Source organism: Balaenoptera musculus, chromosome 21 (assembly GCF_009873245.2).
Source record: "Balaenoptera musculus isolate JJ_BM4_2016_0621 chromosome 21, mBalMus1.pri.v3, whole genome shotgun sequence".
Taxonomy (NCBI): Eukaryota; Metazoa; Chordata; class Mammalia; order Artiodactyla; family Balaenopteridae; genus Balaenoptera; species Balaenoptera musculus.
Genome location: NC_045805.1, coordinates 20643705 through 20661861, shown reverse-complemented (window position 1 = coordinate 20661861; position 18157 = coordinate 20643705). Strand labels below are relative to the sequence as shown.

The 18157-nt window shown below is 34.4% G+C and overlaps 1 protein-coding gene across 2 annotated transcripts in view; it reads right to left on the bottom strand.

The window, feature by feature from the left end:
• Positions 1–18157, bottom strand: part of SGCZ (sarcoglycan zeta) — a 902846-nt gene that overhangs the window by 141370 nt on the left and 743319 nt on the right. For both annotated transcript variants that reach the window (XM_036838469.1, XM_036838470.1), the window contains one exon: positions 11913–12014. In XM_036838469.1, coding sequence (XP_036694364.1) covers positions 11913–12014 — 102 coding nt within the window. The remainder of the gene's footprint in view (positions 1–11912; positions 12015–18157) is intronic.

Below are 18157 nucleotides of genomic sequence, written 5' to 3'. Positions count from 1 at the left end.
ATGATATTGGTCAAAACCAGTGTTTTTCAAGCTAGAAGGCAAGAGTATGAAAGGTTTCACAGATTCCTATCACAGATCAGGCAGACTCTATGTCTGTTTGCTTTATACTGCTTTTAGTTTTTGTAATATTTTACTTGATGGAACAGTCCCACATCTACAAATCATTTATAAACCATCAATCCAGCTAAAAACAATATTTAATTTGTAATAACTGAGTAACAAATTTTAGTATTAAGATACTGAATATTTCTATTTAAAACATTATGTCTTTATTTGTGACTCAGTATAGTGCTTTTTAATAAAATTTCTATCACTCTCTTAGAAATATTAAAAGAATGATTATCTAACGCATTAAAATGCAGTAACACAAAATAAGGGGAAAGAGTGGAGAGCTTTTGTTATTTGCAAAAAAAATGCATTTTATTAATTTGAAATATAGTAAACCAAGCAAATGTAAGATAACATAGGCACTTTAGAGTTTCACTGCCTTGAGGATAAATTCCAAATTCCTTAGCATTCAAACCCTGCGTGTGTGAAGCCCTAAGCTGCATTCCAAATCAATGTTTCTCTGCTCCTTTATATCCATATTCGTCAAATACTTTTTTGCTCACTCATTTCCTAAAATATTTTTTTAAACTATATGTCCTTGAATATTTTTAAGCTGATATTTGAAATATTTTTGGTATCAAAAGTTTGTTTTTTGCAAGGGATAAAATATCTGACCCTACATATTATATATGTGTTTTAAATATATTTTGTAGAATGCTCCAATTTTGTGGAGCCCTGCATTGAGCTTACCCAAATGACAGAACATGTTTGCCATATAACCTAATTCATCAGTAAACCCGGCCTTACTTTCTATCAGAAAAATATTTGAATGTTTCATTTCAAATAAATGTATTAATATTATCCCATGATAACTAACTTATTTTTGATTTATAATTCTAAGACAGAGGATTTTGCCATCCATATAACCTGGATGGATAGGCTTCTCCTTCAATAGTTCTTATCTAGCGACTAGTACTTTCTTCTCTCTACTTTTTTACATCTATCTGTCTACATATCGATCTATCTATCTATCTTTTTACTTTTAATTCAGGTGCAATGTGTCTTCATACTCCCACTTTGTTTAGCCAACCACTCATCCCCCATTTTCAACTTTTTATGTCCTGAGCAATATATTTTTTAATGTAAAAACAAAGGATTGATGACAGTTATCTGTTACTTTTGAAAAATAATGGATGTGGTAGTGGTAGAGAAGTTGGAAAAACGAGCAGTACCAGCTACAGGGTCATTCTTGGGCAGATCAAATTTAGGAACAAGTGCATTTGAAACTTGAGACTCAGGAAATAGATCTCCATGCATCAGTACCCCATGAATAGTCTTGGAACACCCACAGGGGTATGCGTGCCTGGGTTTGAGACTGTTACCTCACAGGATTCCTCAATCAAACCAAATTGCTCTACTCACTTTTTCCTGAAAAAAACTATGTCTTCTATAAACTATTTTCTGGCTCACAAATTATCTAATTTAGAATCAAAATCTCAATCATTCTTCAAAGTACAGCTCATATGCTTTCATATGGAAGCATACAAACTTGACCCATGAATAGTTATTTAGTATGGAAGGCCCAATTGAAAGTAAAAATATTGTCACTAAGATTGTTCCCATACTCAGTTCTCAGGCCTGACTTCTAAGGACAAGGAACTACAAAATAAAAAATAATGTGCTTCCCTTTTGTTCTAGGTTTGCTATCTCATTATCTCACATCTTTTCTGGAGGAAGAAGTAAGTGTAGGGCTAAGTGTGTACGTGTGTGTGTTTATGTGTGTGTGTGTGTGTGTGTGTGTTTGGTAGAGAACGAGATGGGACACTACAGGTAATTGGTTTATGTGTTTGTTTATAAAAACAACTACATTTGAGGTAAGGAGGGAATCTTCATGTCTTTGTAAAGCTTCTGCAGTGTCTGAGAGACAACACCTGTGAGAGGACAATAGTATCATCTCTGGAAAAAATATACGGTAAGTAGAATTCCTTTTAGAACCTCCTACATTTTTTTTAACTCCGTGGATTACTGCATTTCTATAACCAAGCTCACCTACACTTATATATTTAGCAACATCAAACCGTGTCCTAGCTTAATGAGGATTTCCTATCACGCTATTTTTTTGGCTTATTTTTAAACAAGATTCATTGTGTTGAAATTATTCACATTCTTTCTTCTGTGGGTCTAGCCCAGAACACCATACACAGAAATAGAAATATGGAATTCCTGGAGAATATGTAAAAAAATTACTTTGGAGAATACGATGAATTGTTTTTAAAAATTTTTTTAATTTGGTAATGAAAGATAATTTTTTTTTTATTTTGGACAAGTAATAAGATACATTTTTAATCAGTACTTAAAATGTATCTTCTGATAGCTCAAAGGTTTTAATTTTCCTTTCAAATAAAATTTTTCATTGGTCAAATGAGACTATCTATAGAGTTACCTAAGATATATTCTTCCTTTATACCTGGAATAATTCTTAATTTTATGAATTGTTTAAAAGCAATGAATCAGAATGGGGAATTTAGGTTTGAGTCATAGTATTAAGACTTTTCTTTGCACAACTTGAGATAGCTAAATTGCCATATGCAAATGAAGACAATATCTCCTCCTGTATAGCAGTATGAATTAAGTAAGGTAATATGTATAAAAATGCTTTGTAAACCTGCAAAGTTTAACGTTCAGGATTATTAAACTGTAGTGAGTAGTTACATAGGTGGTTTCAGTGTTTTCATCTGTTGACACATGGTTGAGGGGCATCTATGAACCACTTAAAAAACTGTATATAATTATTTATTTTTATCCTTGTATTTAGATATTTTCTTCAGCTTTGAGTGGATTTTACCAAAGATGTCTGAATTTACAAACACTGAAAAGCACTTTGTTGCACAAATGTGTGTTATCTTTTCTGTATTTATTACTAGTGTTCCTTAACCAGCATGTACACATAACCTCAATAAAGAGGCTCAGATTAATTATTTGTAGATGTTTGTTAAATATAACAGAAGAGGCTTAAGTTCATCAAAACTGAGGAATGTAAATTGGTACAGCCACTATGGAGAAGAGTATGGAGATTCCTTAAAAAACTAAAAATAAAGCTACCATATGACCCTGCAATCCCACTCCTGGGCACATATCCATAGAAAACCGTAATTTGAAAGGATACATGCACCCCAATATTCACTGCAGCACTATTTACAATAGCCAGGATATGGAAACAACCTAAATGTCCACTGATGGAAAAATGGATAAAGAAAATGTGGTACATATATACAATGGAACATTACTCAGCCATAAAAAAGAACAAAATAATGCCATTTGCAGTGACATGGATGGACCCAGAGATTATCACACTGAGTGAAGTAAGTCAGACGGAGAAAGACAAATATCATATGATATCACTTATATGTGGAATCTAAAAAAATGGTACAAATGAAGCTATTTACAAAACAGAAATTGAGTCACAGGTGTAGAAAACAAACTTATGGTTACCAAGGGGGAAAAGGGGGGAGGGATAAATTGGGATTGACATATACACACTACTATATATATAAAATAGACAATTAATAAGAACTACTATTCTTATAGCACACAGAACTCTATTCAATACTCCGTAATGATCTATATGGAATAGAATCTAAAATAAGAGTGGATGTATGTATATGTGTAACTGACTCATTTTGCTCTACAGCAGAAACTAACACAACATTGTAAATCAACTATACTCCAATAATAAAAAAAACCCCGAGGAACTTAAAGTCCTATTATTTCTAGTGCTGTCAGACTGTAAATATTTACAGTCATTAATTATTTAGAACAGCAGGTCTACAATTTACAGAGAGACAACTATAGAAGAAACTTTTGCAAAGACGAGGTGGATAGAACAAGAAGCAATGACTTGAGATGTTGAGTTCTGGCTCACTTTTGAGTCCTCAGACCTTGGACACATCACTTAAATTCCCTAAGTCTTGAGGTAAAGTATCGGCAAAATGGCAATAAAATTATCTGCTCTGTTCACCTCACAGGGTTGTTGCTTTGACATTTAGATACCTTTTCATGGAATCCACTGAATATATTAAATGAGAGAAATAATAAAAATTACATTGATAGATATCTAAGAATATGGAAGAAACATTGATTTCTGACTAGACTATAATCAAGCTAATAATAGAAGGATGGATTTTCAGACTTCATGTTACTTGACCCATCAGAAACAGTTCTTCACTCTATCAACTTGGAAACACTTTCTTCTCTTTCCTTTCAGGATACCATACTCTCTTGGTTTTCTTACTACTTCACCAATCTCTCCTTCTTAGTCTGTGGTTGGTTCTTACACTTCTTTCCAAACTCTTCAATATTGGAGTGATGGATTATAGTGATTATAGATAGAATATTCAGTATTCTATCCACACGTACTTACTGATATTCTTGTCTGATATCATGTATTTAAATTAGATAGATAGATATAGATATTAATATTGATATAAAAATGTCTCTAATTTGTGTCTCGAGCTTATACCTCAACATGAAATCTACACTCAGATAGCCACCTGCTAACTTGAAATGCCTGCTCTTCTAGTAGACAAAATTATCAGCTCCAAAATTGTGCTCAAAATCTTCCCCCACTCCCTACTTTGCCCCAAATTGGCTAATAGTGACTACTCAGAACAAAAAACCTTGATATCGTATGTGATTCTCTCTTATTCTCACATCCCATTTGCAATGTGTTAGCAAATTCTTATATTCTACTTTTAAAATATACTGTCTTTGATCATAACACTCATCACATAGTGAGGATTAAATATATGCAAAGGATGAAAAATATGCAAAGGATTTAGTATAATGTTTGGCTTTCATTAAAAATAAGCAATACTGTTTCTTGTGTTGGACTCTGTGGTATAGGTTTTACCTCGTTTATGTCTTCTAATAAAAACCATAACACTCTAGTCCCTAAAAATATTAGGGGCTACTATGAACTTTATTTTGCAGATGATAAAAGTAAGGCACAGAGAGGTAAAATAAGGTAACAAGTCACAACTGCTAAGTAACAGAGCCAGGATTTGAAGCCAGGAATTGGACTTCAGAAATTTACTCTATGCTGAATGTTAGCTAGTGTTAAAAACCATTATCTGTTGAACAGCCACAAAAATGATTTGAAATATAATAGAAATGAAAAAATTTCAAGAAAATGGCCAGCTTACATTCACAACACCAAAAGGAATAGTTTTTCTCCACAAGCACAAAGGTGAAGAGAAAAAGGAATGGAAAACCCATTCTCATACACAATATGAACCATAAAGTGATTGACAAGAAACTTGTAATGCTTATATGAAAAAGAATGTTAAGAAATGTTCCTGAACAACACAAAGTAAGTTCTCAAAAGAAAAAAAAATCAGGAGAGAAGCCATATTTCTAGATAGAAAAATCTCAAAACTATAAAGATGTCAATTTTCTCAAATTAAATGCAACCATAATTAAGTTTCCAATTGGAATTTTTATGAAACTTGACAGCTGATTATTAAGTTCATTTGGAAGAGAAAATGCACAATAGTCAAAAGGTTTTGAAAAAGAGCAATAAAAAAGAACTTGCTGTAACAGTTCCTTAAACTTACAGTTTGGTTTTAGTCCAAATATATCAATAGAACAGATAGAGGGGCCATAAATAAATCTACGTACATTTAAGAATGTAGTATATGAGGAAAGTTGTACTACAAATCAGCGATGGGAAAAATGGACTATTCAAATTATGGTATTGGGGGCTATTGGTCATGAAGGAAATAAAAAAGGAAGGAAGGAAGGAAGGAAGGAAAAAAGAAAAAAGAAAAGGAAGAAGGGAGGACAGGAGGGAGGAAGGAAGGATCCTACCTAATACAATACATCAAAATAGAAAAGTTTCAAAAACTCTCCCTCATTACTTAACAACTTAAACAAAAATTATTTCTTTTAAAAATCAGATTTTTCTTGGAACAGCCATCAATTTTTGATACAAGCTTGTGTCATAAACTTGAAAAAGTGAAAGCCAAGAAAAGAAAGATTACTTCATAGTAGCATACAGTATGTATCCCTGCCCTATTTTCACCCATGTCCCAGAAGAAAAGAACAAATGTTGACATATTTCTGAGAAGTGTAACCCAAATAAACTGATCTGGGTAGAGGAAAGAAGGTAGTAGAGTAGACAGTACTGGAAAAATCTACCAGACTGTATATGTCATTGGAAGAAATCTACAGAGGCAAAAAGGGCCACTTAGACCCATGGAATTAACAGAGTCCAAGTCTGGTTGGCACAAGGCATTTACTCACAGTCTAGCTTGCCCTTCCCATCAACAATCTCTCAAGGCAAACAAAATTGCCAGAAAGTAATTTTCCTACCTCAAATTGTACTCATTAGGGATAATGCAAACTAGGTAAGGAAAGAACCTTAAGTTTTAGTATTTAAAATTTTGGATTTTAATAAAACCATAGCTTGAACACAATAAAACAACCTGTAAAGATTTAAAAGACTGTGGACCTAAGGAAAATTCTGAGAGTGGAAACAACACCCTTATACATAAAATACATGAATTAGAGCAAAGGCAAAATTCATACAGAGAAAAATAAACTAATGGCAGAGAAGACAGACTCTAGATCAGTGGTCCCCAACCCCCAGGCCACGGACTGGTACCGGTAGGTGGCCTGTTAGGAACAGAGCCACACAGCATGAAGTGAGCGGCGGGCGAGCAAGGGAAGCTTCGTCTGTATTTATAGCTGCTCCCCATCGCTTGCATAACCGCCTGAGTTCCGCCTCCTGTCAGCATTAAGATGATTTGTATAATTATTTCATTATATATTACAGTGTAATAATAATAGAAATAAAGTGCACAATAAATGTAATGTGCTTGAATCATCCCGAAACCATCCCCCTGCCACCCCGGTCCATGGAAAAATTGTCTTCCACAAAACTGGTCTCTGGCGCCAAAAAGGTTGGGGACCACTGCTCTAGATAATAACTTACTTGTATTCAGAGGAAACATACAAAGTTTAAAATAATTAGAGAAATTATGATAGCTGTGGAGGACAAAGAAGATCCAACATAAGAATTATTGCTTTCTCTGAAAACCTTAACAAATGTAACTGAAAAATATTGAGTGATATAATATAGAAAAGGTTTCTGAAATTAAAGAAATGAAATGGCAAAAATGTATCAGACATCCAGGCAGAACGTGCCTGTCATCAACAGGAGAAAAATACCAGACTTTCCTGAGACTTTTTATGGCAATATTCAGTGCTAGAATTCCACAGAGCAATGAGCTAACAGGAAAAGAAGGGATGAACCATTAATAACATTCCAGAAAAGAATAAAGACAACAGTCAGACACCTTTTGCATGCAATATTTCAAGTATCAGCAAACAAACACACAAAACTAATTAACAATGAAATACAAGAAAGGAAGGAATGATTTGAATAATGAACTCAGTCCTGGAGAATCCATAAAAAAAGGACTGGTGTTGAGAATGGCAGGCATCTGTATTGTGAGTTAAGACCAAAGTGCCAAGGCAATTAAATCTGCAGAACAGAATGTAAATATTATGAACTCTGACAAAGTTAAAATCATATAATTATCAAAAAAAACTGAAAATGAATAGGGGTGAAGACAAACTGGAGGGAAGCTAATCACCCCAAATTGCACTGCAGGGAGTTAATGAACACTGTCTGAAATGAAAACATGGAGCTAATGCATCCAGCTTCCTAATGGTTTTCGTCGTCTTTTATTCTTAACCATAAAGACAGTTTAAAAAAAACATTTTTGTGGTAAAAAAATATTTAAGGTCAGCAATTCTTTCTAATTTATGTCAGTTTATGTTTCTTCTATTTAATTATGTATAACATACTAATTATAAATAGCAGGTACATGTCTCCCTATATATTTATCTTTTTTATTTTTATTGTTTTATCTTTTTTATTTGTGCAAATGTATAATTATATAACTGTCATGATGTTCACCATATGTTAACAGGTTTTTTTTTCTTGAGTGTAAAGATTTTTGGATGATTTGTGTGCATGTGTGTGTTTTAACTTGAATAAAGACATTACAGTAAATAATAAAGTTCACCAGTATTAAACATCTGAATGTGAAATAATAATAAGAATGATAATAATAAAAAGATTATAGAAGCTTGCAGATATCTATTTATGATTGGTTTGCACGGGAGAAAGAAACCTGAATAGAGGAGATTTGCCATGGTAGCTGAAGGACACAGGGTCAGGAGACTTATCATGTTGTGTAACCAGGGAAGAGGTCTGCTGAACAGGCCTGGCTCCATGGCTTTGTGTCTGAATTCTATAAAGAAGAATTGAACACAGGAGATGAAAAACTGATTGTAACCAAGAACGCAGTTAGTATCACAGCTCTGAAGCCAAGTGAAATGACTGGAAGTGAAGAGAGGGTAGAACATTGCTCACAGCTCTGCTAACACAGGAATCCTAAAAAAATGCAGACTTCTTTGTTTTGCTGTGGAATTACAGGAACTGGAATTATCTGGTAGCCATTCCCCTGACACAATTATCAATCTGTCATGCAGGATGCTGGGATGAGGGGCAATAGTGAGGTATCACCTTAACTGAGGAGGCTTAAACAGAAAAAAATAAGAGAGGTATTCAGTTAATATCAGATGAAGTTGGATAATACTTAAGATAGTCCTAGAGAACTCATGATGCAATTTTTTTCTGGTAAGAATCAGTGAAATATAGATAATCTAACCACCTGAGCACTCTGAATTCATGAAACCTTGAGAAACTTTTCAATTACATTAAAAAACTGGTGATTACAAGTCCTAATTTCCTGATATTTCAAATATTTAACCTAATGTTAGACCACATGCATTAAAGACCCATTCAGAATGTTATAATATATGCAAGGTCAAATCCCAAGTTCTTCGAATATTTTGTATCTAAAGAAAACTATATATTTAACTTCACAAATGTTCAGTACCTACTCTCTGAAAATAATGTTAATTTTGAAGATGCATTGAATTCTAAGATACTTTAAACACAGAATATGTTTTTCTGTGTGCTGATATGATCAACCACTTAAAAAGTTTTTTTTTTTTGTTTTTTTTTAAAGCATGAATAAGAGAGTAAACTGCATTGGATAATAGTAGAATTTCAAATATCTATAGAAATTTGGTGGTGGAGACAGCCAACTACCCTACAGCTAGCCTGTCGGGTAGAAACAGCCCATGGTTTATTAAGTTAGGAGGCTAGGTGTGTGTGTCTGTGAGCAACTGCATTTTCTGACCAATAGAAATGTATTACATTTCCATGTATAGGATTAAATAAATACCTATGTAACCAGAAAATAATTTTAAATAAGAAAATTCTTTATTTCAGAGTGGAATACTGGCTAAATAGAAAGAAGGCAATCCACTGGCATTAGTGCAGGAAAACACACACACAAATCAAAACTGCAGGAAAAAAATCTGCACAAATCAAAATTGTTTGTACACTACTATTTTTCTCAGCTTAATTGAATCTTTGTAAGTACCTGTTGAATTTAATATATTTTCTTATCTTACCTACAGGAATTTTGACATTTTATCATAAAAACATTTGAATACATGAAAATGTGTGGAAAGACTGAACTAAGTGGAATTAAAAAAATAATGTAAAACCTCATCTCTACTAGTATTACTGAATTTGTTGTGTTCTTTCTTAACCTAAGAATCACGTATTTTGTTAAGTTTCTACCAAACTCACTTTATTAATGAGAAAATTAAGGCTCAGGAACATTGTGGCTGGCTTTTTGAAACAGTGAATAAACTTCACGGCAGAGAAAAAACAACTGCATGCATTCATGGACAAGAGAATCCTAATATGGGGACTGCTTATAAAAGATATATTTCTCTTTATTTTAAATATTTATTTTTTTGTGGTATGTGGGTAGAGACATTTCCAAGGAATAAATGAGTCTCCTTCTTTTTCTGTTCTCTAACCAGTCCTCCCATCTGACTGCTGATGGAACATGCTGCCACCTGCCTGGGCTGTATCAAGCTTCGCAGTTACTGAGGGGCAAATGATAACCAGAGGAGAAGCGACAGGACTGGGGACGTGAAAGAGAGCATATAGATTTCCATCAATACGGCGAGTTTTAGAAATGCTTGTGAACTTTCCCAGGGATAAAGGTTAGAAAGCCCATCTGCCACCACCTCACATTTTAATGCTATAACATCAGTGAATTCTTTCTTATTTGGTCCATAGTTGGAGTGAACATACATCCCCGTTTCCCAGGAGTATCCTCGTTTACACCTGTTGCTTGCTCTCAAAAATGTTCCTACTAGGAAGGTAAATTCTATGACCCTCCTGCTGGCAGAGGGCTTCACAATCCTCTAAACTGTACTCCCAGGAAGCTGCTCCAAATTGGTCTAAAATGGTTTTGAAGATAAATCTTTTTTTTTTTTTGCCATCCCCAGACTTATCAATAGGATACATTTTCAAAGAAGGTCCTGCCTATGATGACTCTCACCTTTGTCCTATGTTAAGTACTGTTTTTATTTCCAAGTATGAGTTTTCATTTCTTCAAATATGAAACTGTTTAGTGGTGCCAAACACAAGAAGGAACCAGAAAATAACTGAGTGGTGATAACTTCCAATCAAAGGGAAGATGCTAATATGTGTAAGCATGCTATTTGTTTTCAGTTTTCCTAACAATCAAATCAAATAAAAACACCAAACAAACTTTTTATTTTAAGTTTAATTAGTTTTGATAGTTTAATCAGTAAGGTCAGGTGTTCATACATGTGTCTATCGTATTATTTATTCTCTGACCAAAATCCAGAAAGTAATCTTAATAAAAAATTTCCAGTACCCAGAGTAGCAGTCAATATAGTATATTAGGAAGCTCTGCAAGTTCACACATAACAAAATAAAATTTAAACTTAATATAATTATCCTAATTAGAATTTTTATGAAAAAGAACGCTTTGTTCTGTGTTCACTTTGGTATTTAAGGGAAAAATAGCCTCGAAGCAAATTATAAAATTTTGGCTTACTATGCAACTCATTTGCTAATATATTGCTAATATTAAAACATTCTAGTCTAAAATATACTTTCATATTTATGAAATAAGGTTAGTAATCTTTCCACATTTTATATAACAATCTTTCTAATTATTCTGTTTTACTAAATTTATTTCCACACATACACACATATCCCAGGGGAAAGCCTATTACATTTGAAAGAGTCTAGTGAGATTCTGATGTACCAAAGATACTACCTTCTGAGAAATAACACACTTAAGCCAAAATGAACAATGTCTAAGCTATAATGTTTTGATTTTTAGCATGCTGCTAGGTGATAAAACACACATAGCACACACACATACACACATACATTTGAAAGAATAAATATTCTTACTGCTTTTAAATAATGTACATCCAGAAATAAAGTTAATTTCTGTACTAAGACTTTCTGTCACCTCTTTTAGAAAATGCATGTCCCTTAAAGCTGAAAAGATGTAAAATACATTGAATTAATATCATTTATTCAAGTCAAGGTTCTTGCAGAAATTACTCAAAATATGTTAAATGCCCCTTTTGGAATTAATATAACTGGATTTTTAATGTCCATTGAAAACAGAGGGGCATATTTTATAGACTAACAAGCGCAACACTGCAGTTTAATTTGAAATGGCTCTCTAATTTGTCAGTTTGAAACTAACTTCTCCACTGGTTTTTCAATTGCTTCATTGTTTTGATTTCTTCAAATAAGTCTTTAGCTTAAAATAACTAAACGCATACTGAAGAGATAAGGGGTAACTGTCCTCCTATTTTAAGCTAAAACATAACCTCTAAATTATCTTTTACAGTAAGCCAAAGCCAGTATCACATACCTTTCGGGAATGAATTTCTTTCACATACAATGGAAGTAGAAACTCAGATATACCTTCAAGTCGGATTCCCTTCTTGGTGACTCTCAGATTTCCCATACCATCCTACAAGCAATGAAATATAGTTCACTTTTAGGTTAATTAGAGAATGAATAACTGGCCATAATTTTCTTAGGCCTAAGTTGAGAAAACAGTAAGCTCAAATCAGCGATGATTTAAGGAAAATGAGAGGTTGAATTTACTTAATGAATGACTGCAGCAGTTTGCATGCATATGGTGGGCTCTGTTTAAAATGAACAGGGAAAGAGGAGTATAAAGGACCTAGTATCTCTTTCAAGTTCTAACAGAGACTGGGACTCATCTGTGAATAAATCCTGTACTTTCTTCATGCATCAATCCTTTTAACTATTTATTAGGTAAAATGATACTTGCTACCTGATTATTGAAAACAACTTTGCAGAGAGATCTAATATTATTTTTACATGACAGTTGTATACATATTTCTACTACAATCAAATAGTCACATTTGTACAAGCAATAAATGATTGACTAGTGTAAGTAAGAATGGTGTCCCAGTGTTTTAACCATGGGTTAAGCATACATCCTTTTCTTTAGAAAATAATACTCTATGAGGAGGATAAAACAGTACACAAATAATATTTATGAGACAAAAAGTAAAAATAGTAAGAACATGGGAATTAAAGAAAGGAGAATTCACATCTGGTTGGAGAGTAAACCATTTCTCATGGGAAGATACTGACTACGATAAAGGACTTAAGAATATGGAGTTTCAACAGAAGATGTCCCTAGAGGGAGGAACAAAATGACCATTCTGGTCGCAATTAGGAAGCAGCATGCCATCCAAACTGGCTAATGGAATATTGTGAGCAAAAACAACTGCGAGTATGTTTTGAGGCCAGAGAAAGAAAAGCCATGAATGCAAACTAAGGGGTCTGTATGTACAACAGCGTCCAAGAGAAGGAATGTACAAAGTTCTCGAAGAGCTCAGTGGCTTGAAATGATCAGAGTTACGCTTTAAGATTAAGCTGGCAGAAGGACAACGTGGAGCTATCTGACAGAGTATCAGTAATAACGTACAACTTGGTAATAAGTGTGAGAAGTGTGGTGGAAGAGCAACCTTCAAGACCTGGTGACTAATTTTATCTGGAGATACTGAAAAGAGGGCCATTTATGACTGACCCAAGGTTTCACAACTATGACTATATAAGGACATGTAGTGATTTTTACACTTGGACTAGTAAAATTTGTAGGCTCAATGGCAAAAATAAGTTCAGCTTTGAACTTTCTAACTTTGGACTTTCTAACTACTTCCAGTAGCAACACTGGAAAAAATCAGCATTTTATCCATCAACCAACACATCTGTAGAAAGCAGGCTGGGGTGTGACAGTTGCTTAAGTCTCGCTTGAATCTATCATGATGGATGAGCAAGTCCTGTGTGGAAAAAATGTATATAAAACCAAAGAGGGACTCCTAGATAACGCCTAGGTCTGTGGGTTGGAAAGACATATTTTCTACCTCCTGGGAGGCTGGGATTAGTAGAAGAGGAAAGGCAAGGGATTATGATAGCCAGCCTCAACCCTCTGCTCTGACCTCAAAAGAAAGCCAATGAAGTAGTAGAACAATGAAAAGAATTTTGAGTAAGAACTGAAGAACTATTTTTTAAACTCAGACAAAGAAAAGGACTAAGAAGAGAGAGAGAAATATTTTGAGGTGGTGAGATCTCAGTCTTCTCATGGAAGGAGAAAGGAATTGATTCTGGTTGAACTGAATTTGGGATGAGACAGAGGAATTCACTTCTTGAGCCTAAACTTCTTGTCAGCTTAAACTTAAAGCTGACATTGGAAATGCCTAAACTTCTTTAAAAATAAGAAAATTTTAAGCATCCCTGAAGACAAATTCTGATGGGAAAATAGGCCTACTTTTGTTTCTCTTAGACAGAGCTAGTTTATACCAGTTTTATAATATCCTCTCTCACTTTTGAAACTGAAGTGTCTCTGATATAGACATTAATTACAGGGTTGCTCATTCACTGGCTCTAATTAGTTTTGCAACATTATGCAACAGAAACAGGCAGAATTAACAGTGAGAGAGATTCAAAACTGAGGATTTACTGGACAGGAGTGGCAAAAAGTCATAGGAACGTGGTGTTCTAAAGTAACAAAAAAATGATGCCCCTTAAATGGCTATTATTTTTTTCCTGTTGGATACAGACATGTAAAGCCAGAACAGCAGTGTCCAGCTGCAGAAACAGCACAGGGTAAAGAATAGCAACAGATAATAAATTAATGATCAAGTTCAATAGGAGTTAAAAAAATACAAGAAATGCTAAGACAGGTTTATCATCAGAAAATGCAAACTCAGATTTTGAGATCTTGAAGGTGAGAACATTTCCAGACATGATGAGGTCCAGAGAACACCTGAGCAGTGGCTGAAGACATAGACTGGAGACAGAACCCTGTATATTTCACAGAGCCTAGAATAACAGTACATGTAAAGTGATGTGTGGCTTTAAAATATTATTTTGTTTCAGAGAGATTTTCTTGACTAAATCTCACACACTGACTGTCCATGTATATTCTCAAATGCCTGCCTGAAGGAAATGTTCTGAAATGTTCTCCATGGAGTTGCTTTGCAAATGTTTAAGGCAAATGTTAGACTATCTCAAGGAAATAGAAACAAATTCTATCATGAATGTAATTCCCAGTTCAATGTTAATCTTAAAAAATGTTTTTATAAGATGGCTAAAAATAAAAGAATTGGACATCCAAAGTTAAATGTGATATTACCTTTGCTATATGCATATTAAATTCTGGAAAGTTTTGATTCTTAAGCTCAGTGTTTTCTTCTTATATTTTCTATATAACATAAACTTTGGCGGCATATATATAGTTATATTCCATTTATTTAATTAAAAAAATTTGTTTAACATCTTTATTGGAGTATAATTGCTTTACAATGTTGTGTTAGTTTCTGCTTTATAACAAAATGAATCAGATATACATAAACATATATCTCCATATCTCTTCCCTCTTGCATCTCCCTCCCTCCCACCCTCCCTATCCCACCCCTCTAGGTGGTCACAAAGCGCCGCTGATCTCCCTGTGTTATGCGGCTGCTTCCCACTAGCTATCTATTTTACATTTGGTAGTGTATATATGTCCACGCCACTCTCTCGCTTTGTTCCAGCTCACCATTTCCCCTCCCCGTATCCTCAAGTCCATTCTCCAGTAGGTCTGCGTCTTTATTCCCGTCTTGCCCCTAGGTTCTTCATGACCATTTTTTTTTTTTTTTTTTTAGATTCCATATATATGGGTTAGCATAGGTATTTGTTTTTCTCTTTCTGAACTTACTTCACTCTGTATGACAGACTCTAGGTCCATCCACCTCACTACAAATAACTCAATTTCGTTTCTTTATATGGCTGAGTAATATTCCATTGCATATATGTGCCACATCTTCTTTATCCATTCATCCGTTGATGGACACTTAGGTTGCTTCCATGTCCTGGCTATTGTAAATAGAGCTGCAATGAACATTTTGGTACATGACTCTTTTTGAAGTATGGTTTTCTCAGGGTATATGCCCAGTAGTGGGATTGCTAGGTCGTATGGTAGTTCTATTTTTATTTATTTAAGGAACCGCCATACTGTTCTCCATAGTGGCTGTATCAATTTACATTCCCACTAACAGTGCAAGAGGGTTCCCTTTTCTCCACACCCTCTCCAGCATTTATTGTTGGTAGATTTTTTGATGATGGCCATTCTGACTGGTGTGAGATGATATCTCACTGTAGTTTTGATTTGCATTTCTCTAATGATTGATGATGTTGAGCATTCTTTCATGTGTTTTTTGGTAATCTGTATAACTTCTTTGGAGAAATGTCTGTTTAGGTTTTCTGCCCATTTTTGGATTGGGTTGTTTGTTTTTTTTGGATATTGAGCTGCATGAGCTGCTTGTAAATTTTGGAGATTAATCCTTTGTCAGTTGCTTCATTGGCAAATATTTTCTCCCATTCTGAGGGTTGTCTTTTCATCTTGTTTATGGTTTCCTTTGCTGTGCAAAAGCTTTTAAGTTTCATTAAGTCCCATTTGTTTCTTTTTGTTTTTATTTCCATTTCTCTAGGAGATGGGTCAAAAAGGATCTTGCTGTGATTTATGTCAAAGAGTGCTCTGCCTATGTTTTCCTCTAAGAGTTTGATAGTGTCTGGCCTTACATTTAGGTCTTGAATCCATTTTGAGTTTATTTTGGTGTATGGTGTTAGGGAGTGTTCTAATTTCATTCTTTTACATGTCGCTGTCCAGTTTTCCCAGCTCCTGAGGCTGCTGGGAGAAATTTCCCTTTCTCTTCTTTGTTTCCACAGCTCCTGGGTTTTAGCTTTGGATTTTTTTCACAGAACTAGAACAAACAATTTCACAATTTGTATGGAAACAGAAAAGACCCCGAATAGCCAAAGCAATCTTGAGAAAGAAAAACGGAGCTGGAGGAATCAGGCTCCCTGACTTCAGATTATACTACAAAGCTACAGTAATCAAGACAGTATGGTACTGGCATAAAAACAGAAATATAGATCAATGGAACAGGATAGAAAGCCCAGAGTAAACCCTTGCACATATGGTCGCTTTATTTTTGATACAGGAGGCAAGAATATACAATGGAGAAAAGACAGCCTCTTCAATAAGTGGTGCTGGGAAAAATGGACAGCTACATGTAAAAGAATGAAATTAGAACACTCCCTAACACCATACACAAAAATAAACTCAAAATGGATTCAAGACCTAAATGTAAGGCCAGACACTATCAAACTCTTAGAGAAAAACATAGGCAGAGCACTCTTTGACATAAATCATAGCAAGATCCTTTTTGACCCAGCTCCTAGAGAAATGGAAATAAAAACAAAAAGAAACAAATGGGACTTAATGAAACTTAAAAGCTTTTGCACAGCAAAGGAAACCATAAACAAGATGAAAAGACAACCCTCAGAATGGGAGAAAATATTTGCCAATGAAGCAACTGACAAAGGATTAATCTCCAAAATTTACAAGCAGCTCATGCAGCTCAATATCCAAAAAAAACAAACAACCCAATCCAAAAATGGGCAGAAAACCTAAACAGACATTTCTCCAAAGAAGTTATACAGATTACCAAAGAACACATGAAAGAATGCTCAACATCATCAATCATTAGAGAAATGCAAATCAAAACTACAGTGAGATATCATCTCACACCAGTCAGAATGGCCATCATCAAAAAATCTACCAACAATAAATGCTGGAGAGGGTGTGGAGAAAAGGGAACCCTCTTGCACTGTTAGTGGGAATGTAAATTGATACAGCCACTATGGAGAACAGTATGGCGGTTCCTTAAATAAATAAAAATAGAACTACCATACGACCTAGCAATCCCACTACTGGGCATATACCCTGAGAAAACCATACTTCAAAAAGAGTCATGTACCAAAATGTTCATTGCAGCTCTATTTACAATAGCCAGGACATGGAAGCAACCTACGTGTCCACTGACGGATGAATGGATAAAGAAGATGTGGCACATATATGCAATGGAATATTACTCAGCCATAAAAAGAAACGAAATTGAGTTATTTGTAGTGAGGTGGATGGACCTAGAGTCTGTCATACAGAGTGAAGTAAGTCAGAAAGAGAAAAACAAATACCGTATGCTAACCCATATATATGGAATCTAAAATAAAAAAAATGGTTATGAAGAACCTAGGGGCAGCAAGGAAGTACCAAAAATATGTTTATAGTGGGGTAATACATTACACTTGTTTTTTTAGTGTGCATCCAAGTTATTTTACTTTTTAGTGTTATTTCCTAAAAATGCTCAAATTGTCTTTCAAAGAGAATAGAAAAGAATGTGTAAAGCTAGAACAATATATAGTTTACAGTGCAATCAGTTGCAATCAGTTTTTTCAGTTGCATTATGGTAGGGGATTTAAAGCTGATATATTTATTTTGCATTTAGAATGCCTTAAGATATGTACTATCTGTTGGATTACATAACAATGAGCACGTTCTTTTCAATGGGTATTTGCTGTGTGGTAGCAGAATAGAAGCATTCTGCGAGTTTTAGTCTCATCAAAACTGACTATAAAAATTTTGAATTAGTGGATCACCGAGTGCATTAAGAGTTAACAATTTTATAATTGAGCTGTCGTGTTTATTAGTATTGTACTGGTAGCATCTGAATTGACCACATTTTAAAAGTC